At 41.0% G+C, this 25,098-nt stretch overlaps 2 protein-coding genes across 4 annotated transcripts in view; both read right to left on the bottom strand.

Moving 5' to 3' along the window:
• rufy1 (RUN and FYVE domain containing 1) overlaps window positions 1-25,098 on the bottom strand; it is a 46,871-nt gene that overhangs the window by 21,325 nt on the left and 448 nt on the right. For all 3 annotated transcript variants that reach the window (XM_077732274.1, XM_077732273.1, XM_077732275.1), the window contains exons 2-4: window positions 14,213-14,291; window positions 11,935-11,984; window positions 6,929-7,074 (exon numbers count right to left, since the gene is read on the bottom strand). The gene's annotated coding sequence lies outside the window, so the exon portion shown is untranslated. The remainder of the gene's footprint in view (window positions 1-6,928; window positions 7,075-11,934; window positions 11,985-14,212; window positions 14,292-25,098) is intronic.
• LOC144207780 (uncharacterized) lies at window positions 15,774-23,821 on the bottom strand. Its single transcript, XM_077733418.1, has 2 exons — window positions 23,702-23,821; window positions 15,774-23,353 (listed from the first exon to the last, which is right to left on the bottom strand). Exon 2 carries the CDS (start codon window positions 23,276-23,278, stop codon window positions 15,896-15,898), a length of 7,383 nt encoding a protein of 2,460 aa, XP_077589544.1. The 5' UTR covers window positions 23,279-23,353; window positions 23,702-23,821; the 3' UTR covers window positions 15,774-15,895.

The raw sequence follows: 25,098 nt of genomic DNA, 5'->3' as shown, positions 1-25,098 counted from the left end.
GACACTCACTGTGCGACTTAATGTCCTCTTTCACATGCTTTTTCTTTCCTCTATTACTTTGTACAAAAAAGCAACTTGTGTCCAAACAATTGTGGCTATTTTTGTCATAGTCAAAAACCGCGTGGCTATTTCCATTCCCTTCTTCCTGGGTCAATCTGTAATCTAAACAAAACACACTGTTGTGTTTCACTTGCTCACTTTTGCCAGTTGGTGATTGCGAGGGAAAGTGGGTGGAGCTTTAAAAGTTAGTGAAGGTATATCTTGTGTGCTTGGACGGGCGCTTCCTTCTAGCCGATTACTGCATAATCATAAGAAACACAAAAGAAAACTGTAGCATGCTTGTACGCACACTGACGCATTGCTGACCTTAACAAGGATTGGCTGGAGTTGCATAAACACAATGATTGTTTTTGTCTTTTTCCTGGATTTTCTCTTTTGTGAATGTAGGTTTTTCTTCCACGCGTCTGTCAATGGTTCCACTTTTAGAACAGTGGGTGTTTGCCGCTTAAAGTAACAGCAAATGTTTGCTTAAAATATGACATTTTATATGACCGCAAACTAAAATTAAGGAAATGGTTGGAGACCAACATACAAAGACAAACTGCATATTTCTGCAAATTCAACAGGTTTTAAGACGTAAGTGACATAACCTGACATGAGATAGGATTTAAGTCTTTAATATATATTGCCAATTATTCAGAAAATCACTCATTATCCAAACCACGGGCCGTGGGGGGTGCTGGAGCCAATCCACCAGGAGACAGACACTTTGAATCAGTGGCCAGCCAATTATGGCAAATTATGATTTCTAAATGGGTGATGAACAAACCCTCACCTCAGAAACCTTTCCTGAAGTGTTTTGCATCCTAAAATTGTTTGAGTGTACCTTATTAAAATCCATAATGATAAGCATAAAAAAACATCAGTTGCCCAATTATAAATTCAATGGCTAACTCTACTCAGAATTCAAACACTGTTGCAGTTTTGGAAAGCTCATCAAAAGTACAATAAAGGCAGCAAAAAAGCCTTTTCATCTTTTAACCAGATTGTCTGATTTCTCATATTTTGTACCTCTTGCATTATATTACAATAAATTGTGCAGTAGTTGTTACTGTGTATCCTGACACGGTAATCTAACCACATGACACAATGCTTAGTGCTTACCATAGTAAAATTACATCAGTGTCATTGCTGACAATGTGCTTTTACATCAAATATGTCATGGGCTGACCAAGTTCCTGATAAATCTTTCAGCTAGGAATGTCACCAAAAATTCTAGGCTTGTGGTAATGTTAAAGTTTTTATCATCCTTTCTCACAAAATACACCTGCTCAAAGTGCGGGTGCATTCATTTCAAAGTTTAACTTAATATTTTCTGCCGAAAGTTCATTTAACGCCTTCTTTCCATTATCTGCAAGGACCGTGCGGGTGTTCCGTCTGCGGAGTGTCAGCACACCACGACATTCCTTCCTTAGTTGGTTCTTCTAAACAATACTGACAAGAGAAAAGGAAAGAGCGCCCAAAGTGGCACCACTGACAAGAAGAGTGATGTCAAGTAAGGGTGGCCAAGTGAGATCACTGCTCCTGTGTTGCCATGGAAACTCTGGTGGCCTTGACACACCAGCGGGGAGATAATTTGAGGCTAAAAAACACGTGTTTATATGCAGACTGACCTAACGGCCAGAAGAATAGTCTTAACTCACAGGCCGCCCTCAATAAACATGGCAAAGCTGAAATAACAGCGTCTGAAGTAAGGAAGTGTGATTGTTGCGAGGATAAAAGTGGCCCCAATGAGTGTGTATGTGGGTGTTTGGGCATATTTTAAAATAAAAGTGAGCTTTTGCCGTGACCTTCAAATGAATACAAGGAAAACTAGAGCAAGATCCGGCCACAATACACACTCACACACAATAAGGGAGTTATTGGCATTGTGGTGGCACTATCCTATAATTCCGCAGGGCACACTCAACCAATGCTTTGCTATTTCAGGTTTATTGCTTCATTGTTATTGTTCATAAAACACTTCTAGATTTTGGCAATCTTCTTTTTATCCACTAAAATTTGTTGTTTTTCCTAAAATTAAGTAGACTCTTGATGTATTAGTTAGAGCGATTAATGTTTTTGGAAGCGCTATTCAAAATTGCATATGTTTAAACACTTGATTCAAAGCCAAATTTTTGTTGTTAATGCAGACCGTTTAATTATTTCTGCATGTTAAAGATGACAGTGGCAATTTTTACACGTGTGGAAACATAAGGAGTGTCAAACAAAACTATTATGGTTTCATTTTCATTGTGTATGACAAGCAGGACTGTGACAATGAATTTTTCGGACATTATATGTATATAAAAAAGTAATGCTAGTGACCTTGAATTAGGCTTGTATTTCTAAACAAATATGCTCCTTCAAGTGGAAAACATTTTAAATTACATTCAAATGAGGATCTTAAGGAATTCCATGCAGTCATGGCACGATAAACCCATTTCACACACCTCCTGAAACCTACCTTGATAATGACATTGAAACTAATAAATGACTTAAAAACGGAAGTTTATTTAAAAGCATACTTCCGTTTAGTGCAAGTTTCACATTTTAATGAAAGGTGTGACAGCAAGACGGTGGAATGTGATGAATGGAGGTGTGGAGGCCGAAAAAAAAGCAAGACAAGCGGAAGTGTGTTAAGCGTAGCCCCAGGGCCACCTACGTCCACCTTTGTACAGATAAATCGAGATTTACACAAGCCAACCTGACTCATAGTCACAGAGCTCCTCCACGCCAATGCAACGTGGCCTTGATTTATGCCTCGTGTCCACGGCCAAACATGCAGCTGCTGTAACGTGAGTCAATGTATGACCAAGCAGCACTCAGGTAACTTCAAAGCTCCCCTTTCAAACAAACATATCATATTTCTGCCCTTTTGAATGTCCCGCAGATTAATTCAGATATTGTTGAATGGCTCGGGTTGGACATGAGACAAAGGGTGTCTATTTCATCTATTAATTGCTTTATATTTACCAAAATCAAACTAAGAGAGGAACATTTTAGTTTGAAGATGTTTCCACAAGCCTGGACTGGGATAATGAAGTGTTTATTTAAGGGTGCTCACTTCGATTTTTTTCACTCTGGGCTCCACTTTGACAACAAGCCACTTTCTCTAGAACTTATTTTGTCCTCACAGTAACAGAATCTATATTCCAATGACCTGTCAATCCGGGTGCGACAATATTGTACTCCACAGGACTTGAGTGGTCTCTTTTCCTGTGGTTGTTTTTTTTTTTTTATTTAACGAAATGCCTCCTTTTACTGTGGTTAGTTAATGTGGCTTGTGATCGTGCTTCCTTTAAACTGATGGATTCAATGTGTCTTTGCAGTTTCACGCATTACTGTTTGAAGTGGAAAGTGCCCTACTAAGAATTATTTTCTTTTTATTGATTTTTTTGCACAAAATGTTCAGCTTTGAATATCAATTCCCGGGCATGGTCTATAATGCCCTTCATGTGTCTGTGTGTTTTTGCTCCTGCAAAAAAAGTGAAATTCCCGAGAAATGGGTGAATAAGAGTTCGTCTAATCTAAGATAGGTAGGAAATATTAAACATAAGTGTTATAAAGAGATGAAAAAAAACATCTGCTAACCTACAGACTAACCAGTTTCAAGATTACAGAAACAGTACCCAATAACAAACTGGCAACAATTCCTGCATTATACAGAGTTTACAAAAGCTGTATAGAAGTCTGGATTCTTGTAGGGCTGCATATCGTGTCACCATTTATCATGAATAACGTTCACTTACAACCTCTTAACAATGAGAGCAGCGCTCATAAATGCGTCTTGAGGTAATACCATATTTTCAAGGCAGTACAGGATTCTTGTAAATGCTTCCCAGTAGCGGCCAAGCATTATCGAAATATTTCCACGAGACGTGCTTGGTCTCAGGCCCTGCGCACGTATGTAAGTTATGTTTGGTATTTTAGCAACCTCATCGCAGAACCCGTTATAGGACACCAGATAAACTCGAACCAGACCTGTCAGTGGCTTGCAGACGAGTGATTCACAGCTGCGACATCGCACCTGAAAAGTGGCTTGATTAAATATGACGCTCAAGTCGTGTCTCATAATAATGAAGCGATGTGCATTAATGTTTTTTTTTTAATTTAAGGAAAGGCGAGCAGTGAGGAACAATTTCAAATATTTTATTTTTGTTCAAAACACACTAAAATTCAAGTCTGTCAGTAGTTTATTTTAAACGCATCCTAAAAAAACAAGTGATTTATTTGATATGATTATTAATATGAGGTCTTTCACTTAAGTTAAACATGTAAAAAATCAGTATGCACATAGTCTGCTTTACTCTACATTTGATTGATAATCATCTTATTTCCCTGCAAATGAAGAATTTCTGATGGAAATAAAAGCTGTTTTTGGCTTTTGAAATGGATCAGGATGTCCTGCGAAACAAATTGCTTCATTCAGACACACCTAGAGGAAGTGTATTGTACATTACATATTTGTTAGCATCATTTGTACTACATGGACACCTATCACTTGGAAATTACACAACACAGTGTGGAAATCATATGACCTATTTTGGAATAACACAAATGGTCCAGATATATCCTAATGTTTTTTTTTTGACAAATCTTGTATATATTGTTTATAGAAAAACATTGATGGTGATTACCAGTGTATGATTTTATCTGTAGGAATTGTAGAAGTTGTGTTATATGGTGAGTGTAAACTGAAAGATTGTATCTAGGTGAAATGTGAATCTGATAAAGCAAGATTATTTTAAGCTTCCTGCAAAAAACAGGAAGCTAGATTGCAAAAGTGAAAATGGTAAGTATTGTCTTAGGATGTTTCTTCATGACAATTTCACTGATTTCACATCGGTGTCATCATCTCCACCTAGCACATTCCTAAAGGTAGTTATCTTACATTTTCAATAGTGTGTATGCTATTGAAAATGTAAGATAACTAGAATTGCAACATACAGAATAAATAACATGTTTTCATTAAAGAAATTGATATGACTACATGATGTGAATGAATGTACTTACTCTTATTCAGTAAGAAAACCTTAAACTGTTTCAAAAAGTTACTTATGCAGTCATTTCTTGACTATTTTTCAGTCTTTCATTTCAATTGTCTATTCAAACAGCCTAATGGGCGTGATGAAAAATGTTATGATTGGCCTACGGGGCCGTTATGATTGAGCCCTACGAACTTTGCCCAACAACAAATGGCCGGGCAACCATGAAAATCTGAGTCAAACAAATGCTAAAATTTAGCAGCTTGCTTGTTAGCATGTTTGGTAAGGTTTGATTTCTTTGTTCCTGTATCTTGCCACACACTTGGTGCCCCACGAATGTTCCTTTTCTATAAAAATTCCAGACAGAAATCAAACACATAGTGATGGACTCTTCATGGTTATAGTGTCATCCTGCAAGTCCAATTATGCTCTGGAAAAACACTACTATAAATCATGTTTGGCGCATATGCAATTGAGCCATTTACTGGGTGGGTCATTTAGGGCATCCTCTGAAGACAGAATTCACTGATACACCCATGTGTCAGGGCCCTCTGATGTTTGACATGCAAAGCGTCGACCGGAGAACAGACTGTCCTTGCACTCTGTGGCGGCACCGCACATATTCCAGGCCGGGTGAAGTCCTTTCTTATTAGATGGGTCTTGTAACTAGAGCTTTCTTTCTGGCAGAATGGAAAAAGTCACAACAATACGGCTCCGTTTGACTGCCTTTCCTGACCTGAACACAATGCTGCTTTTCAGCCACGGCGCAAGATACTCACTGTATGTCTATGTGAGTTTCTGCAGAAAGGAAGGGGAATCCCTCAACAAACCCGGTTTGTTTTACAGACCAAGCAAATGAATGGCGCATTTTGAAATCCGAAACAAGCCTTTCATTTTCCATTCTTCTCAATGTGGTTTCATGCTCTTCTCAGTGACTTTCATATGGTGAACGCCTAACAAAGCAGTGTGTTTTGGAAGGCAGGGTTTTCAAATATGATGTGTTTAAATTCCTCATCTGTAAAGATTGAGTAGCATGAGGAAAAGCCCTACTTATTTCCCCGCCAAGGACCACAGTTGCATGCAAGGGATTACAGAGACAGTTTCAGCTGCACAGCATGAATTATGTGAAAAATGCAGAGGACGCGTGGGAGACAGAATGCGCTGTTTGATGTGAAGGATGCTGGAAGCTAACCCGGTCAGAGCAGACAGGCAGTCTGATGACTCTGCTGACACACACACACATACACATACACACACACACACATACACTGATGAAGCAAGCAAGGAGAGAGTTATGGATTGCATTAGCTCTTGTGGAAGATGGCCTAGACGTGATTTAAATTTTACAGTTTCGGCATTTCAGATTATGGGACAGCGAGAGAAATGTCACTGGCTTCATGGGTGACCAGAAAACATTGAGCACTATACAGCACCATTTGTGGAACACTTTCATGCAGACAGCATTTTATATACATTTGATAAAACATGATTACGACATACAGCCCTTGTTTTGTTTGCCAATGTCTGAGAATGAATTATGATGGGAAAAGGTAAGACATAAGGGTGTGACCCTGTTCTCGGACAACGTAAGTGATGCATACTGTTGCAGAATGTTTGCAAAATGTTAACAGTGGAATGTTTTACAAGCACTCTATCATTAACACGAGTACAGGAAATAGGGATATTACGTGCATTTCTGAGAGACTACTAAATAGATGTTTGCACATCATGTGGTTAAAAGTATTGGGATAACGCTTTATCACACCTAGAATGTGTAAGTAGAAATGAAATGTCACTGTTAATTGTGAATCTATCTTTAGGAAGTCAAAGCAGAAACTACTAACTAAGGATTTTTAGGACTAATTTAGGATTTGAGCTACTAGTAGTGTTTTTCTACCTACCGCTGGTCGGTGGAACCAATGCTGGGTGGGCTATGGTTCTAACTGCAGTGTGGAGAAAGTCGCTCCAGAGGGGCATTAACATCACTTGTACAGTTAAATGGCTGCTTTCCTCCATGAAATGTTTCCGCACAGGAGTTGTTCTTGTCCTGAATTCAAAGAGAAATCATGTTATGTGTGGCACTAAAAATAAAGTTCACATTTCAAAAAATGTTAGGATGTTAAGAATTGTCGATTTCCCTTGAGATGAAAAATTAATTCTCATTTTAAACTGAATAGCCAAGCACGTTACATGACATTGAATGATAGATGGTGTTTTTCATGGATATGAATAATCTTGCTCAATCATTCTTGTGAAACAATGTTCTTATCAGACCACAAAGAGAGATGTGGAGAAGGTGTGGTAAAACCGCTGCATTGTCTGTACATGTTCAGGAACACATCCAATGAACTTGACATATAACTGAGTGATTTTTCCCCTCACGACTCAGGAATGCATGCAAAGGAATCCCTCCCAACTCCAAGTTTGTGGTACTTTTCCAAAGTGCAACCACACTAGATGATAACAGATCTGACAACGGTATATCAGTTTGACTTGTTACAGTTTTAGGTGATAAAACACTGTTAGTTTCCATTCTGCGTGTCCTTCTTTCTATAGTTTGAACTCTTTAGCCTATGTCACCACACCAATGCGCATTGCAGATTATGGCTATCAACACAAGCACGATTTATAGCACATTGTATATGGCGGCAACTGTATGTATAGTCCTTGTGCTTAGCTCAGAGGTCACTGTGTGGCGCTGTGACTAGGGCAGCTGTGCTTCAACTTCATTTAAAAATGTTTTATTTAGTCAAGCACACCTAAAAATGTCCACACAGGTACGCAGTTTTCGCAATCTCAACAAATATTAAGTTGTTGTGTATAGGGATCTAAAAGGTGAGATGGCTTGGGGGACCGGTGGGTGTACGAGTTTACTGAGTGTGCGTATTCAGAGCATCCCCCCGACTCCCACTCGGGGTTCTATGTTTATAGCAGTCAGCTGCACCTCAGCAAACCCCCACCCCATGACAAGGATCTACAGACCATCATGACCTCACCATCCAAGAGGCTTGTGCATTTGCAGAGTCGTGGTGGGTTGTGGGTAGTTGCTGGTGTTAATTTACAGGTTAACATGATGCCATTTAAGTGATCTCATTACAGCACAGTCACACCCTGACATCAACATTGCACCCCCTACATTTCAGAGGGCACAGGCAGGTGAAAGGTATTATGGCATCTGAACACTGCACGCAATGACCTCTTCCCTGCACTGGCCCGATTTAATCAGTAGGTAGTCGGACTTGTGTGTGTGTGTGTGTGTGTGTGTGTGTGTATGGCAGCGTTATTAATACTCCGGAGGCAGTCAGGGGATTAGAAAGGCTTCTTGGGTTTCAGGGTTTCTAAGCTCACAGACAAATGTCCCTACATGGCAAGCTTCTTTGCCACTCCAAGGTGTTAACAACCTGTCCCCTGCAAAGAAGATATCCAACCATCAGAGTCCTTGGCCGTAACGGGGCGCTGTGAACGAACTATTTGTCGCCAGCCGGAGTGCTTGGAGAGCAAGTTGGACGTAAACTGAAGTTGTGCATGCCCTGCCAACTTTTGATTAAATCCCGAGAGAGAGCGGGAGAATCCGCTTCGGCGTGGATGGACGGCTACCTCAGCAGTAAACATGGCAGTGAAGGTCCAAACTTAAGGTCCACAGGGTAGAACAACATGAGTCTGTGGTTGAATTTAGCAAGTCCTGTCCTTTGCTAAAAATGGGGATTAGCTAGAGACCGAATGTGCACCTAGTCGCCTTTCCATAATAGTCTCACAGTCTTCAATAACTGAGCAAACATGATGTCACTCATAAAGATACGCCAACAAAAGTGATGCGCAAACACGTACACAAAATAGTTTGGTATGGTCAATAAGTGTTCACAGTTGCTGCTTACAAGTTATGCTATGCAGGAGATTATTTTTGCCTTAAATAAACTTATCTTAATATTAACATGTATGACTGCATACATACCCTATGATTGGCAGGCAACCAATTCAGGGTCTCCCTACAGGCCAACAGCCTCTACTAGCTGGGATAGTCTCCAGTTTTCCTTTTATTTGTATTGATATTACCGATTAGCCCACACAATAATTCTACCTGCTCATTCCGCCAGTCTATAATGGGAACTTGTAGACTACTCTGTATTGCGTCGTCACCTTCATTGCTAGCCTACCCGCAAACCCCAAAATGCAGGAACATTTCAACACAGACTGTCGTCTGACCTCTGTCTGTCTGCTTTAAATGCGTCCGTCATTGGCAGGCTGTGTGTCTACTTGTCTATTTGAAGTTGCAGGCAGTCCATCTAGTTTCTGTTTGACAGTTGATGTGTTATTTTGTATGCGTGCCTTGAGTGAGGTCATTCAGGTGCTGTGTGCCCGGGCAATGAGCCCAGGTGACACCATCTGATATTTTCTGTCACTGGACACCGTGCAGTCAAGAATACAAACACATTTGCATGCAGGGTAAGTTCACTCTATGCATGTGCATTTTAGGTGCAAAACAGATGGAATGCTAGTGACCCATAGCGTGTTTGCAAAGTGATTTAAATAGAGAAACCCTGCGATTGGACGTCAGTGAGTGATGGACCACACTTTCCTTTCCTCGCTTGACTGGCTGTCCAAGCGTTTGCACTGTGGTGATGGATGCCCAGCCCAGTGTAAATATAGCCTTGCTCCAGCTAGTTAACATCGCTGGCATGATACAGTCAGGCGGTCATAAGCTAAATATATAACCAAAATAGATACGTCCATATTGAATTTGCGTTTGTTGTTTCGGCAGGTTTTGGTGTATATCCAATAGCGAATACGAGACAGAGGGGCCTTCTGTGTGGTGGCAAATTCTTAATATTTGCAAGATCACACACAATCTTTAGAAAAAGCCATGGAACAAAATCGTACACCTCTTGAACTGCCCAAACAGAGGCTGCCCAGAGCAGCGGTGGCTGCGGTGAAGAGTCATGGCCAAGGGTTTCCATACAAGTTTGATTTTGTACACACATCCACCGTGGGAGATGTGGTTGCAGAAATAAAGGCCGGCAGTCTGCAGTGACGCAAGCAGACATCTTGTGGGGTTCACGTGGAGGTTTTTATTCAGGTGCAATTATACTCCACGACCACGACTCTTCCACAAATAGGGAAAAGAATGTCTGTGTATGTGAGTGGTATAGATGCTTTGGTTATATCTGGAAACATGCCGTCCTTAACCATACAATTGCAACCCAGTGCTGAGCCGTACTACTAAATATTATACATAAAAACCATCAGCATGGTCTTTTATTTAGAAAAATGACATATAATATTTTAGAGAATTTAAAGTCTTCTTGGCATGACCCAGAAATAGATATGCTACATACAGGAATGTTCTAATGGACCATTATAATTTAAATTGTTTTTATGGCTTAAAATCAGTTTGCATGGGTGGACTGATGGGATGGAATTTGTTGCCTGAAAATTTCCATTCTTAAAAACAATAGAAGCCTTCTTAAGGCACCCTCCCTCTAACCGTATGACTCAATCACATCTCAATCACAAAAACAAAAGTCTTGTTTCCCCCTTCTGTTGCTGTTTGGACTGATATCACACACAAGCACCTGAAGTGACAAATGCATAACAAAATAAAAACACGGCAACGCCTAACATTTCACACAGTGATGATGAGAACATGATTGGATCATCACAGATAACACAGCTGCTTATCAACAATTAGATTCTTTGACCTAATGGAAAAATGCGCCCACACAACCTGTTAGTCATATCAAAACAGGGGATATCCTCGAGAAGGTAGTTCCCTTTTAGATGAATACATTTAAAGACGTAATTATCCTTAGGCACAACAATACTATGTACACACGCATATATTTAAAAACATAATAATAATAATATTACACTCCAATCAGAATGGTAACAAATGCATCCAATCACTTTATAATCAGCAAACAAAACATATAAAGTCATGCAGGCAGCAGTGCATATACACAACAATGCAAATGAATTGTGATGCATTGCTAATCCAACAAAGACAAAAATCATACTGATTTTGGAAGTTGTTTTTGCCTTAAAAAAAAAAAAAACAATGTTAGGCACTAATCTTTTATTTGACAGTTAATCGCAGATTTAGGGTAAATACTGTTTTGCGATGAAAAAGTCACAACAGTTTAAGAAAGGACTCACAACCAACTAACCACATATGATCAGACAACAGGGGACTGTGTGTTTTACGTAGTGTTGTGATGTTCTTCATGATATGAGTTCTTAATAACATACATATCACCAATGGCCTTGGGGTTGTTATGACACTCAACCCTGTAATTTAGTTGGGCATGTTCTTAAAGGTGCAATTACATATTATGTGATATACTTTTGAAATGTTATTGGTTGGTGTTACCTGTTGACAAGCAATTTAAAAATAAAGGCAATTATACTATTGCTTCATTTTGTTTGCATAATATTCGGACTGGAAAAAATGCAATGAAGTTAAATATTGAATTAACAGAAGATCCTTTTCTCTTATTGACAACAAATAGTCATTCATTTTCCAAACCGAATTATCCTGACAAGAGTCATGGGGGTGCTGGAGCCTATCCCAACTAACTTTCCCAGAATTGGTGGATAGCCAATTGCAGACTTTGATATCAATTGGATAAAATTTGGATTTAAATCAGACATATGGAGGACTGATGGAAAAAAAGTCAAAAGTATGTATATAATTGTTGGTATCATTTAGCTTTCACTTGGATGTCATTTGTTTGTTCATGACTAACCTTAAATAAACGTCTGTGCCACGCCTTCACAACACCAATGTGAAATAACAGAGAAAATGAGAAGTGACAATAGAATTTGTGTTGAATAGGGAAATGAAGCCATCTTTGCTTTCGAAACCTTCTTTTCACTTTCAGTCATCTGACTACATGAGCCAAGTGATACTCACATAAGAGGATGGCAGGCTTGGTGGTTGACAAACTCTTTATAGTTGTATACCTGCAAAAGAGTGATTTGTCAGTTTTGTTTTGGACTCAGCATATATTTACATTTAAAACTTAGACTTTTCACAAGCTGGATGCAGTATGACAACCAGTCAACTTTACCCTAAACATCGGCTGGAATTTGGACAATTTCAAGAGACCAAAAAGAAGGATCCATATTTGTTCACTGGCTAAATTAATTGATAAGATCAATTGGATACATTTCACTATAAAAAAATATCCCCCAAAAATCTAAACAATACCATTCTAATTCATAACTTTATACTGAGACATACTACACAATACTAATGTGCCCCCCTTCTTTACCACCCAAGTGTTAACTTCAGGCCTTGACTCCTCACCATCCTGTATATTGTTACATTATATAGTCCCAAGTACCCACTGACATGCCATGGATTGTTCAAGCTGTGTTGCTGCTTCCGCTCGGGGGCTTGTTGATAGTGAAAAAGCATGTGGCCAAACAGGGCCTGCTAATATGATTACTTCCAAGAGAAAGTGCAGCTGGGTGATGTGATTGTGCGCTCATCATATTATTAAATGAGTGATGTCTGTGTGTGGAGGGCCACCCTTTTGTGCATGACTCATGACTTGTACCTCATGTCGGAAGAATTCAGTGACCTACAACGGACCTGGCCACTAAGTGAGACCAAAGGAGGTTGGTCACATGAATATGAGGCAGGTCGGACTTCATTATCTTGAAGCCCTGTCTGATTGAAAGTGTTGTTCCCATCAAAATGTAAGACAGGACTTGTGATTTACTGTCTCCCTCGACGCCCATTCCTTCCATTCCTCATTGATCTGCCATTCACGTCGTGCCCCTGTGAGGAGCTCGGGTAAAGTGATCGGCCCATGACATCATCTTAAGCTAGCTCATTCATCAGGGCTGGATAATGCATGTGAGTTAATGTCACGGGGCACGTGTGTAGAATATAAGTAACAATTTCCTTTCGAGACATTGCGGGGTTCCTTGAAGTCTAGACTTATGATTTCCAAGTCGACATTTCATTCCATTGTTCTTTTCCCAATTCCCAAATTATTCATACCTTGGCAGTATTTTGTGTTGAAGTGTATTTTTATTGAATGATTGAGTGTATCATGGCTGAAAATGACATGCTTTCTTCTTTTCCTGGGCCAAAAGTTATTATTAATAATGATTTTTATTTAAAAAATACAAATTATAATAAAAGTTATTGTAAAATATGTCAATACTTTTAAGTGCAGAATATTTAAATTGAATTACCAAAGAAGTACACACTTCTTTATTTAGTTTTTCGAAGCACTGTTTTCATTGTGAAAATATGGAGCATATCCCAGCTGACTGCGGGCCAGAGGCAGAGGTCACCCTGAATCGGTGGCGAACCAATGGTAGGAAACCAGACTGAAAATGACAGCCATGGGCATCCAGTGCTGGGATGTTCATTCGCTGTCAACCTGCCCAAGTGAAATGTACTGGACGTCCACCAGTGACAAACCAATTTACATTCACAGCAGCATGCATTGAGATTCAAACCCAGAACCTCCAAGTATGAAACAGGCATCCAAAGAACCATCAAGACTTATCTACAGATGAGTCATGTGATTCTGGGTTGCTTATGATCAAAGAGTATCTGTAAGAGGAGTTGAAGATGAGCTCAAGGAGATGACGTCCAATCAGCTGTCACACAAGGTAGTTGCACCACCTGCCATATAGTCCTGCCCTAACGGTAAAGCCTATTTATTATTATGAAGCTACGCGGTTGCTAGGGAACAGAATGAATGAGCTTGCAGGTGTTCTCAAATTCATTGCAGCTTTTTCTCTTATCTTTTCTCTTCTTCAGTCACTTATTGTCTGTCTGCGGAAGCACATGCCTTATATGGGCATGCAGGTAACACAAGCCTTCAGGTTGGTTGTCCTCTATTTGGCTCAGTTTGCGATCTTTTTCCACAAAAAAGCAGTCCTTAAGTCACAGAGAAGCCAATTTTTAGGGGGGGCTTGTATGCGAGAAAATACAGTAAGACTTGATAAGAACTAAGGGGATAAGCTGAACATCAACCTGGTGGATTATCCCAGCCAAAGACTAATCATATAATAAAATACTCAACATGTACATAAATAATTGATAAGGAATGCATTTGTGTTCATTTGCCTGGATAATCCCTGGTATTGATGCATGATACAAAGGGTATTTTGTTCATTTATCATTTAAAACCAGTTTATCTTATAGCCTGGCCCAAAACGCCTACCTGTTTTCACATTCCTGATAGCAGCAGAAATGTTTTCCATTTGGCCTGTTGACTACATTTCCCGAAGACTCCATTGAAACTAAAGAAAAACATAAGAAAAGAGGACGACAAACATGAGTCGGTCATACATGATATCAAAATGCTAATCAGTGTACATGGTTGAGAACCACATTTGTAACTTTAATGTGATGCTATACATGTGAATATGAATCTATATACTACTGATATGCAGTGATGAGGATGCTGAGGTGAACATCCAAGGCAAGGTAAAGGTGTGAGAGATGAGTTGGCCCTGGATGTGATTGATCGTGATGGCATGTCAGACATAGATAAGAGTAAGGGTTCATTAGGTGTGGTTCCTGTTATCAAAAGGGCACGATCAAAACGTTGCACTTCCATTGAACCTTAGCACCTTGAAGTCTGACACGTTGAATGAATATGTTTGTTGTAATGACATTCAAGTACAAGTCAAATGAACTCTTGTTTATAATTTAACACACCATGTTGCTATGTCATCAATGCATCATGGATAATAGTAAAGAACTGCTATAAAAATTATTATTTATAAAAATAAAAAATGATCACTTTGATTGACACATCATAGAAGCATTGTAGTTACATTTGTGTTGATAATGATTTGTATGCTTTATTTTTTTAATTTTCATTAATTTGCCCCTATTTTACAAAACAATACTGTTTTTCTGGACCCTTTTTCTGGGTCGAACAACATCTTCCTCATTAATGAGGATAAAGGGTTCAGAAAATTAAATGGATGAAATTTAGCATAAAGGACGAAAATCTAACTTAAAAAAAAGCTCACTAGTATGATTCAATTCACGTATACACACACTATTGCAATCTACAACCACAAAAATAAACTCAACAGATTGGGCCCTCATATTTATTTGACTGTGGCGTCCTCTAGCAGTTACTCAGGCATAATGACAATGAAGCAATGGCACTGCTCATCTTTAGCCGTTTTTCATGGACATAGTTGACAGTTGGAATTAATACAGTAAGTACAGGGGAAATGTATTTCAATGGTTCACTTCAACAAAGTGATTTAAAAAATATCTTAATGGTTATCACTCTACTAATGTACATAAAAGATCCAAAACAATATTATGTAACAGAGACATCAGTTCTTGCTGTTGAAATGTCACCTTTTGCCTTGGACTTTTAAATAAATAAACATTTCTACATTCTATTTTATGACAATACCTCTTTATCAACAATAAAATTTGAAGTTTTCATTTTTTTGGTCCATTTTTAAAACTTGATAAATGTCAAATAATCATTTATGCCTTGTTGTCGGTTTACAAAACAATGCTTGTAAGGTTCACTCGATATACATGTATTGGAGAGTATTACCATGGCATAGAAAAATGAGAAATAATGAGTAAAACATTAGAGAATGTGACCTGTTTTATTGGCGCTTGTAAAAAATGAGGAAGAAAATGTTGGAGGAGTGAAGTTATTTATTTCACAGAGAATCCCATTCACATTCATGTTTTTAAAAAAAGCATTATCTCACAAATGTTTTTGTTTTTTAGTCGCTGGAAGGAGAATAAGAGGCAGTGAATGAAAACTCAAATAACATTACAAGCTAACATTAGGCACCGACTCTATACAGTGTGTATTTAAAACTTGACGGGCTCCAGCAAGACGCCCATGTCTGCTATTTCAGGACCTTTTACCACCTGATGGGGGAAGGCCGGGTGGATGTTTACGGTAGTAGACTGGCGGAGTCTGATTGGAGCCGGTATTCATCCCTGTGGGAACGTAATACATACCATCCAGGTAGCTCTGGTCCATTGGTGGATGGTTGGGACCTTCTGGTTTCGGTCCCTGACCAGAGCAATTCCTGTAGCTGCCACTCGGGGCATTTGGGTGCATGGACGATGATGATAAAGCCTCGGGATATCGAGGTGGTTGATGTTGAGGCTGAGGATGAGGAGCAGGAGGGGGAGCGGTATAAGGCAAGTACTGAGGAGCTGGGCCATACATGTTGGGGTTGTGAAGGGACGTATATGGCGCTGCTGTTGGAGGATAAATGCCCGAGTGAGACATGCCTTGTTGGGGGATGAGAACTTCCACGTACTGGCCAGTTTCTGGGTCAAACAACATCTTCCTCAAGGGTTGCATGGGGACTTCGATATAAAAATACTTCCCCGTTTCAGGATCAAGGAGGACTCGTCGAGGGGTTTGTCCATAACTGGTCTCGGAATACAGACTGGATGTGTCACCTCCGTACTCTGAGCCATATTGCCCACACAGGTATTGGGGATCCATGGGAGGGAGTCCAGGGGAATGCCTGTTGCCAGGATCATTGTAAGGAGCCCCTGGCATGCCGGACGACTGCTGTTGGGGGGATCTATGGTGAGGGAGCCGTCGGGGATCAATGGGCATGTGTGGAGGGCATGCCGGAGGCTGGTGGAGAGGCTGGAACATGGCGGTGGGTTGGCTTGGACCGACAGGACTTGACTTGGGTGATGAACTGGGCTGGAAGTTCAAAGGCTGAGGATCCGCTCTGCACTGGTGGGGACGCAAGAGAGGCTGGGGTGCTTGATATGGTATCATGTGACCAGGAGATTGTGGGGTTGTGGGCGGGGTAATGTTGTGCGGGCTGCGGTGGTGATGGGGATGGGGATGGTGAGATGAAGGTGGGGGGAAAGCTGGCTGAGGTGGGCAAGCAGCTGTACAAGAACAAGGAGGAGGAAATGAGGAGTTCTGGTAGCGATTTGGCCGTCTGTGGGTCAAATCTGGCATCAAGGGACTAAAACTCTCTCTTTCGTCGTAGCTTGGAGGGTCATCGGAGGCGTAAGAATGGCCGTCGAAAGCCCTGTGGGTGCGGTAACTGGAGATTTGCCTGCAGTATTGCCGCTGTGTGTATTCGGGGGCTAGTGGTGTGGTGATAGCAGCAGGTGGTTTGGGTATGTTTGAAGATGTCACTATATTTGCATGCGGGTTTGGCTCGGCAACAGAAGGTCTGACTTCTGTAGAAGATTCAGGCACCTGTTTTGGTCCCGTGTCAGAATTAGGGTCCTCGGTGTAGGGAACACTTGGCACGGGGACTGATGTTGCTATTGTAGAATGTGCTAATCTCACAGGAGCAGTCCAAAAGTGCTGCTGCTGACCTTTGGAGGCCTCGTTGCTGGATGATGATGATGCACCCGGATTTGCAACACTCTGCATTGTCGTAGATGTTATTTTGCTTGTGGGGGGTTTGAGGCTGGATACAGCTGAAACGGCTAATTTTTTCATTTGGTTAGATGTCGAGGAAGACTCGCTGGGGATCTTCCTGTAGATTGTGGGTGATGACACAACTATTGTTTGAGGTTTCTCCTCACTCAGAACTTTTCCATTTGTCATAGCAGGCGCTTCATTTGTCTTTGCTCCTAAATCTGCAGGTTTAAATTTACAGGTAGGTTTTGGTGGTACAACTGGCTTTTCTAGGTTTTTAGCAATTGATTTGACTTTGATGGTTTGTAGACTTTTTGGAGTTGTCCCTTGCTTTGGTGTCTCCTTCGAAAGGGACCTCACCTCAATTGGTTGAGGTCTGAATTGCCTTATTGCAGGTGCTCTTGGGGGGAATGTTGAATCCTGACTTTTGATTGCTTCAATGTCTTTGTGTTCATTGAATTTGTTTAACGTAGAAAGTTGGTGTTCTCGATTTACAATTGGGCTGGTTGTTCTTAGGTCAACGTGTCCTCCTTGGTTCTCTCTGGCCTTTGAGGTCTTGTCGATATGGGAGTCAAGGCTAGGAACAGTAGATGGAGCAGATATTGTCTTTCTTTGATGAGGATCGGCTAAATTTTCTGTAGACGTTTGCAGTGGGATCTCCAAGCTATTCACATGTTTTCGCGGGACCTCTTTTTCCCCAGTTGTATTCTGGCTATTACCTACCACGGCCCCTATGTCAGCTTGGTAGCCTTTCTCCTTCAATAACATTGAAACTGAATGATTACTCTTGCTTGTGGTATTTCCAGTGGTTGTCATCTCATCAGGAGATGAAGTCTGATTATGGGTGGGAACCTCTTTCTGAGTAAGTGGTTCACAGGTCTTTGCCTGGCTAGAGCCATCTCTTATCAACACAACAGCAGTGGACACTTCTCTTTCCATACTTGGCAGTCTGGGAAGACTATCTGACATGGGAGTTTTTTTGTCAGTTTTCCCCATGACAGGCTTGTCCGCAACGTCCAACATCAGAGATTCAGCCTCCATATTAAACCCAGGTTGCCCCTGCTCAGTAGGTACTCCACTATTTGGTGGTTCCTGGATCTCTGGCTGTAAGAGGCTCTTATCTTGCTCTCTGTTTATAGAGCTCAATTTTTTAGTGTCATGATTCTCTGGGTCATAAGGGTTTTGTAATTTATTTTTATTGTCTTTCCAGCAAACTGCCTTACATTGTATTTGCATAGGATGCAGTTGAGAGTGAGGCTTACCTTCACACTGCTGAAGTGAGGGTAATGTAGACAATTTTTCATCTTCCCCCTCCACTCGTCTTTCCTTTTCTCTCTCGGCCATATACTTAGTTGTTCTTTCCTCACATAACTCCACTTTCCTTCCTTCAGTCTTTTCTTTTACTTCCTCATCCATTCGATCCTTGTATGTGTCATGTAGTTGTTCATTCCGTTTTTCAGTGATATCTGAGGGTGATACACAGCTGGTTGCTTTGAAAGTCAGATTATATGTATTCTTTACAAGTCTTCTAACATCTCTAACTTTGTGGATAGGGCCTTTGACTTTACTATCTTCATTTTTAGCACCTTCAACCATTTTCAGATCTAAATTGCTCTCTTGGGCGTTTTCTCCCTTCTGTCTGAAATGCACATCTGGTGAAGATATGTCTCGATTGTATTCTGCATCTGGTGTAAGGCACACATTGAGGGACGCTTTCTTTTTCTGGATTATGTAAGGTATAGTTCCCCCTGTTTCCTGTATCATGCAGCAGCTCTTGTCACCCTGTTGCACTTGTTTATGGACCATGGAGTTTTCACATTGTTGATGTTGGCCTGCCCTCCCGTCCTGCGCAGAGGGAGCTCCCGTGTTCCCGGCAAAAGTATTTGGTGAGTCGCCTCCTTCGCCTCTATGCAATATTTTACCATCATTTGTATATTGTCTGATGTCATCACATTGGTGGTCTTCTACTTGCGTAACTAAACTTTTGCAGGGGTGATTATAGTCAGAATCTAGAGTGGAATTGAAGTTGTCACATTTTTGGAGCTCCTCAGTGGCATTATTTCCCCCCAAAATTAGGCTTCCTTCATCTCCCTCTGGCTCATCATTTTTTTTGTCAGAATTTTGCATCTTCTTTGACAAAACACTTTTGATAAGGCAAGTGGCCATCTTTGTTTTAGAGCATGTTTCATCCAGAGAAACAGATTTTTGAAATTTGGATTTTCGTTCATTTTGCGCAGGATCAGGGCTGAGCTCAGAAGTGTAGCATTCTTGGCTTCTTGTTGGTGTACTGTATTGTCTCAGCAGTTTCTCTGTGGAGGGCCTTTCAAGTGAAGGCTTATTGTCCGTTGCAGGAAGGCCCGGGCTGTTATTTTCGCTGCTGTCATCCAAACTCTCCTTTCTTTTCAACTGGATCTGTCTCTTTGGCACTCCTCTTCTTGTATTCCTTGTTTCTTCTCTTTCCACAGCCACATCAATGCACTCAAAGCGTTCAATCTCATGGGAGGGAACTGGATCAATTCCATCAGAATGGTGGAGAGACTGTTGCTGGAACGAAATGTCATCAATTTCCAGCTTTGATGCAGAACCCCTGAAGTCAGCGTAGGTTGGCCAAGCACCACTGATCCCTGCTGGGCTCTCCTGAGTGGATGTCTGAGATATGTTGGTCGATGATCGGTGGCTGGAGTTGTACATATCAAGGTAATCTACCTCAGGGCTGGACAGGCTATGAAAAGCCTCATCTGTGAGCCACTTCACCTCATTGTCTGCCTCATCCAATTCACTTCCCATGCTAGAGCTTGAACTGCGGCCGGGCCCGTTTGTGACTGATCCAGAGTTGAACTTGTTCTGTGGTGCAGGATTCCAAAGTCGCCTGTTTGGACCACGACTCTTTTCTTGAGAGGAAAGTTTATGTCGACTTTGCTGTTCTTGTAGCTGTCTGGTGGTAGGCAAACTCTCTGAATAGGTATGTAATGTTGGCAGTCTCTCACAGCTCTCTCTGTTTGTGGGGGCTGTACCGGGACTCGCAGGCCCTTTTCTATTCTTGGCATTGAATGACAGCCCAACCTGTTCCCCTCTGTAACTGGCATCCTTTTGCCACTCCTCCCACTTATTAATCTCTTGCCCCTCCTTGTGTTTTTCTCTATCCACCCTACATTGCCTTTCTCTCTTTCCCACTTGCTGCATTTTCCATTCCATTTCTATTTCTTTTCCAAGTCGAACACTCTGAGGCAGATTATTGTTATCTAGTGGGGAAGTATTGGGGCTTTCCCTATTCATCATAGTCTTTCTAGAATTACTAGTTATCCGTGAAGCTTCAAAGTCAGGAGAGACTCTGTTCTGCCAGTATCTGCTTGGTTTTTCAGGTGCTATAATATGTACAGGAGTAAATCTGGTTAATGGGGGAGAGGGGGTTTTCCTCCTGTTTACAGGGTTGGCCATGTTCTGCACAAACTTTGTTCTTTCGCCAACTCTTTGCCTTAAGTGATCAGAAGTAAAATGTGGCATTAATGAATTGAGTGTGTGTTGATTTAGTCGTTTTTCTTCTCTCTGTAGAGATTTAGCCTGGTTAGAAATATGTTGAATCCGTCCCTTTTTATCAAACTGATAACTGGGTGGAAATGACTTATTTTTAGTAACACCAGCAACAGGTAGTTCCTTCATTGGAACTCCATCCTTTGAGTATTGTTCATTTAATGCTTGGCCAAGCTTTTCCTCAGATAAGAAATGTGAATTTGATACTGGCGAATGAATCAGCGCAACGGGGGGAGAGCTCTTGGAGTGATTTGCTTTGTTTACCTTTTTTAAATCAAATTCAGGTCGAACTGTTTGTGTTTCCAATTCTATATGTTGCCCAAGTACGGGGGTGGTAATTCCCTCACATGTCTCCAAAGGAGGGGTAGGCTGTAAATAGCAGGTGTTGTACTCAGAACAGAGAGTTGATGGTGACTGTTGGTCATATCTGTACAGTGGAGAGGGTATAGTTGCTGATGGATTGCTACTCATGGGATCAGGTGATGAATCTAGACTTTGGTATCCCAGGTTAGGTGAGGGAGTCGAATGCATTAGCAGAGGTGAAGATGTGCATGACCTTAATTCAGCCTGTTGCTCTGATTTAGAAAATCCCAATACAGGACAACAGTCTGAGATAGGGGAGGAGCTTTTTCTAGTAGGTGATGAAAGTGTTATGTCAGACTCAGAAGAGGAATGACCACAGAGCTCAGGAGAAAGGGGTATATGGCCTCTGTCCGTTGGAACAGGAGAATAAGATATTCCGGAAATGTGAGGGGAGGAAGTTGCACTTCTGGATGGAGCAGACCCTAAAAGTGTAGTGTTTTCAGAGATGTGGTCTCTCCTTTTGACCGGAGGCGAGGATTCTGTAATTCTGATCTCAGGTGAAGGAGCTGTGTGCGTGCTCTCGATGGAAGAACAAGTGCTCCTAATTCCAGGAGATGGAGATAAACTATAACTAATCACAGGGGAATAAGTATGGATCTTGGCAACAGATTCAGAAGATGCAGAATTGGGCCTGGAGATTGCAGGTGAGGAGGCTCTTGAACCACCCTTGCCATGTGCAGATGGTGCACTCAATAAGTCAGTTGATGGAGGATTGTGCTTTAATTCAGGCGCAGCACTCCTATCTGCATAGGGGGTGAATGATTTAACAGGGGATGGAGTGTTATATTCTGGGGATTCTTTTGAGATGACAGCCAACTCAGTACTTTTAAAGTCAACTTCTGTTGTGCTGAGATCTTCACTCAAATCAGTGCAATGGGAATTCTGTTTTGTTTCGTCATCTGGCGTGGTGCCTCTACTCATAAGATCTGGCAGAGAGACTCTTCCTCTCAACTCATAGAAAGGAGATGATAGTTGATTTTCAGGAAAATGGGGAGTATTATTTGGCTCGGAAAAGGGTAGTGCCTCAATCGATGGGGATTCTGTATATCCAGATGAAGGTGAATGAGATGAAAGGTCAGCTCTGAAATCTAAATTTGAAGATTGAATAGATAAATCAGATGTTATGGAGCCAGGTGATATGCTGGTGTTTTTGTTCAGATGTGCGCTCCCTGGGTCAAGTTCTGTTTCTCTAAACTGACATTGGTTGTTGACTGATTCTGAGGATGAAGTGATGCTGTTCACAGGCTCACAGGAAGGACTTGGAGTTAGAGATTGATGTGACAAGCTTGATGAACTGTTATGCCTTCTGATTTTTAAACCTGAAGTTTGTCTCATTTGTTCACTTTCTGGGTGAAGTAATGAGGGTGAACCACTTGTCTCAGAGGGATAACACAGTAATGAGGCTGTTTCCTGTGAACAGAGGCTAGAGGAGCTGTCACGTTCAGGAGAAGAGGTCCTCGGCCCAAAGTCAGCATTGTCAAATTCAGATGGACCACATGCTGTGTTTAGCTGAGGCACGTAGGGTTTACTTTTCAACTCAAAACTATCTTTAGAAATGTCTGAGCTCACTGTACTTTGCTCAGGCACACTGGACTCACCCTGCTGCACAGGGCTGTAAATCCTTTCTGTTTGGTCGACAGTCTCCCCTTCTCCTTCAATGGAGCCTGGTGCTGTATGGTATGAACCCGAAGAATCATTCAAATCATCCACCAAGGGTGATCCAACCGTTGTCCTCTCTACCTCGTTGTAGGAATGTACAAAGGATCCAACGGAAGGACTGCTTGGGCCCGACAATGACTCACAATCATCCCCAAATATGTCACACAAGCAGGTGGTCTCAGAGATGGCGCCACGTTGATTTGGAGAATTTGTGATATCAAATATTTCAACGTGATTAGGGGTGCCGTCCCGATGGGGTAAGGAAAAAGATGTGTGGGGTGGACTGCGTAGCAAGGAATAGCGGTCCCCATGAAGAGCCCAGCTGTCCATCACTAGTCCATAAGCACCAAAATCTCAAAGTGCCATCCAGTCAGTCTTTTCTGTGCTTGTGGTTCTCTTCCTAGGCTGGAAAGGAGATAGGATTACCTATATGGTGCGCAAAGCTCACTCACTTTTTAATAAATATAGTTACTAAATATAAATATATCTATCGCAAAGAAGTAGAACATTGGTAGTTTTGAATATTTTTGTTGAAAGTGTCCATTGTCGGAAATTGTGGTTGCATTGCCATAAGTATATTGTAGCTATAGTGTAATCATAACCAACTAGAATTTCTTTGAAATAGAAAGTATTATGGGAAGAGTAACAAAAACATTTTACAAAGACACTATCTTCTCCATTCTCATCTTTCACAATAAAAAAATAAAAGCTTAATCTATAGCATATTACAATGACAGAAAATGTGTACTGTACCTTGCCCCAAGATTATTTTTCAAAGAGCATCCAGTTCCTCTGTAGAACAAAATCTGCCTCTCAACCAGAGGAGTATTTCTTGGAAGAGTACCACAAAATTCTGGGTGAAGTGAAGACGACCAGCTTTGTAAAACCCAAAAGCCTCACTGCTTCAAATCAACGTGGACGCATAGATTAGGCTTAAAGGAAAAAAATAAATAAAAATAAATTTTATAAAAAGCAAGGAGTTCCATCTCTTGCCAGTACTCCGGTCTTAATTTCCGCCCCTCCCTTTGGAGTTGGCCTTGGTCAAAGTGCCTTCAGTGTCCACCCTGGCTCTTCACTTTTCTTCTTCGAGCTGTACTGTGTGGGTAGGCATTAGCTTTCTTGTGAATGCTGGGCCGGGTGGGTTATAGTTAGCAGCAGATGCTGATCCAGCCAGGACGGATGAGTGCGACTGGAATCTGACACTTAGGGTTAGCGCAGTCACAGGGCCCGTCCAAATATAGAACCATACTATCAGAGACTGATAGCCATTTCTTTAGCCATTGCTTTCCCAGACAAGACACAAAATGCTATATTAATACAAAGCACATTGTACGAGCCATATCATTGAACACAAGGTTGAGTTTTCTCTTGAAGTTGACCTTGTATGTAAACGTATATAGACATTCAAGATCTAGATGGGGGGGGGGGGGGGGGCAGGTTAAAGGTGACTGCAGCCCATCTGACTTTGACATCTTTCTTGTGTACTCTATTGTTGCATTTGAAAAAGTAACCATACTCACCTCTTGATACCTTAATTTATAACTATTGTACAGAAGGGGTTCCATATAATTACTTATTTTGGTACAAGGCTCATCATGAAATACACAAAATGTTAGGCAGGGTAAGTTTGACTCAACTCTATTAGAATGTAATAACTTCTCTTTCTTGATATCTCATGAGATCCACCTTAAATTTCTGTCATTTGGTCATTCAACACATCTTAATGGAAATTATTTGACTGTAGCTAAATCCAAAGTTGCTCATAACAACAACAAACAAACAGACAAATAAATGATCATGTGATTATGTGGGTCAGTCATTCTTTGCCAGGTCGCTCAGCTGTTGTAATAACCTAGAAACCTAAAACATTTAGATAATTGTTGTAGCTGCAAGACACAAATGACTTCTGAACTTGACATCATATTTATTTTTAAATGGCCAAAAATGTATACGAGCTTACAGTGGCTCATCATTTTTCCATGCCTTGCTTTTGGTGGTTCAACTCAGGTTACATTTACCACACACATGAAAAACAAGCACATGAACGTTGACCCTAGTTACAATTCAGAAACGTCAATGTTAAATAAAATGACAATTAAAACATCTTGTGCAAAAAAAGGCATTTGTGGAGTCTGTGTGTGAACAAATAC

Source organism: Stigmatopora nigra, chromosome 14 (genome assembly GCF_051989575.1).
Source record: "Stigmatopora nigra isolate UIUO_SnigA chromosome 14, RoL_Snig_1.1, whole genome shotgun sequence".
NCBI classification, from domain to species: Eukaryota; Metazoa; Chordata; class Actinopteri; order Syngnathiformes; family Syngnathidae; genus Stigmatopora; species Stigmatopora nigra.
Note: the sequence above shows the minus strand (reverse complement) of the source record. Positions and strands in the feature narration are given on the sequence as shown.

Coding starts and splice junctions, on each gene's coding strand:
- LOC144207780 (XM_077733418.1), bottom strand. CDS start 23,278: ATGGACAGCTGGGCTCTTCATGGGGACCGCTATTCCTTGCTACGCAGT.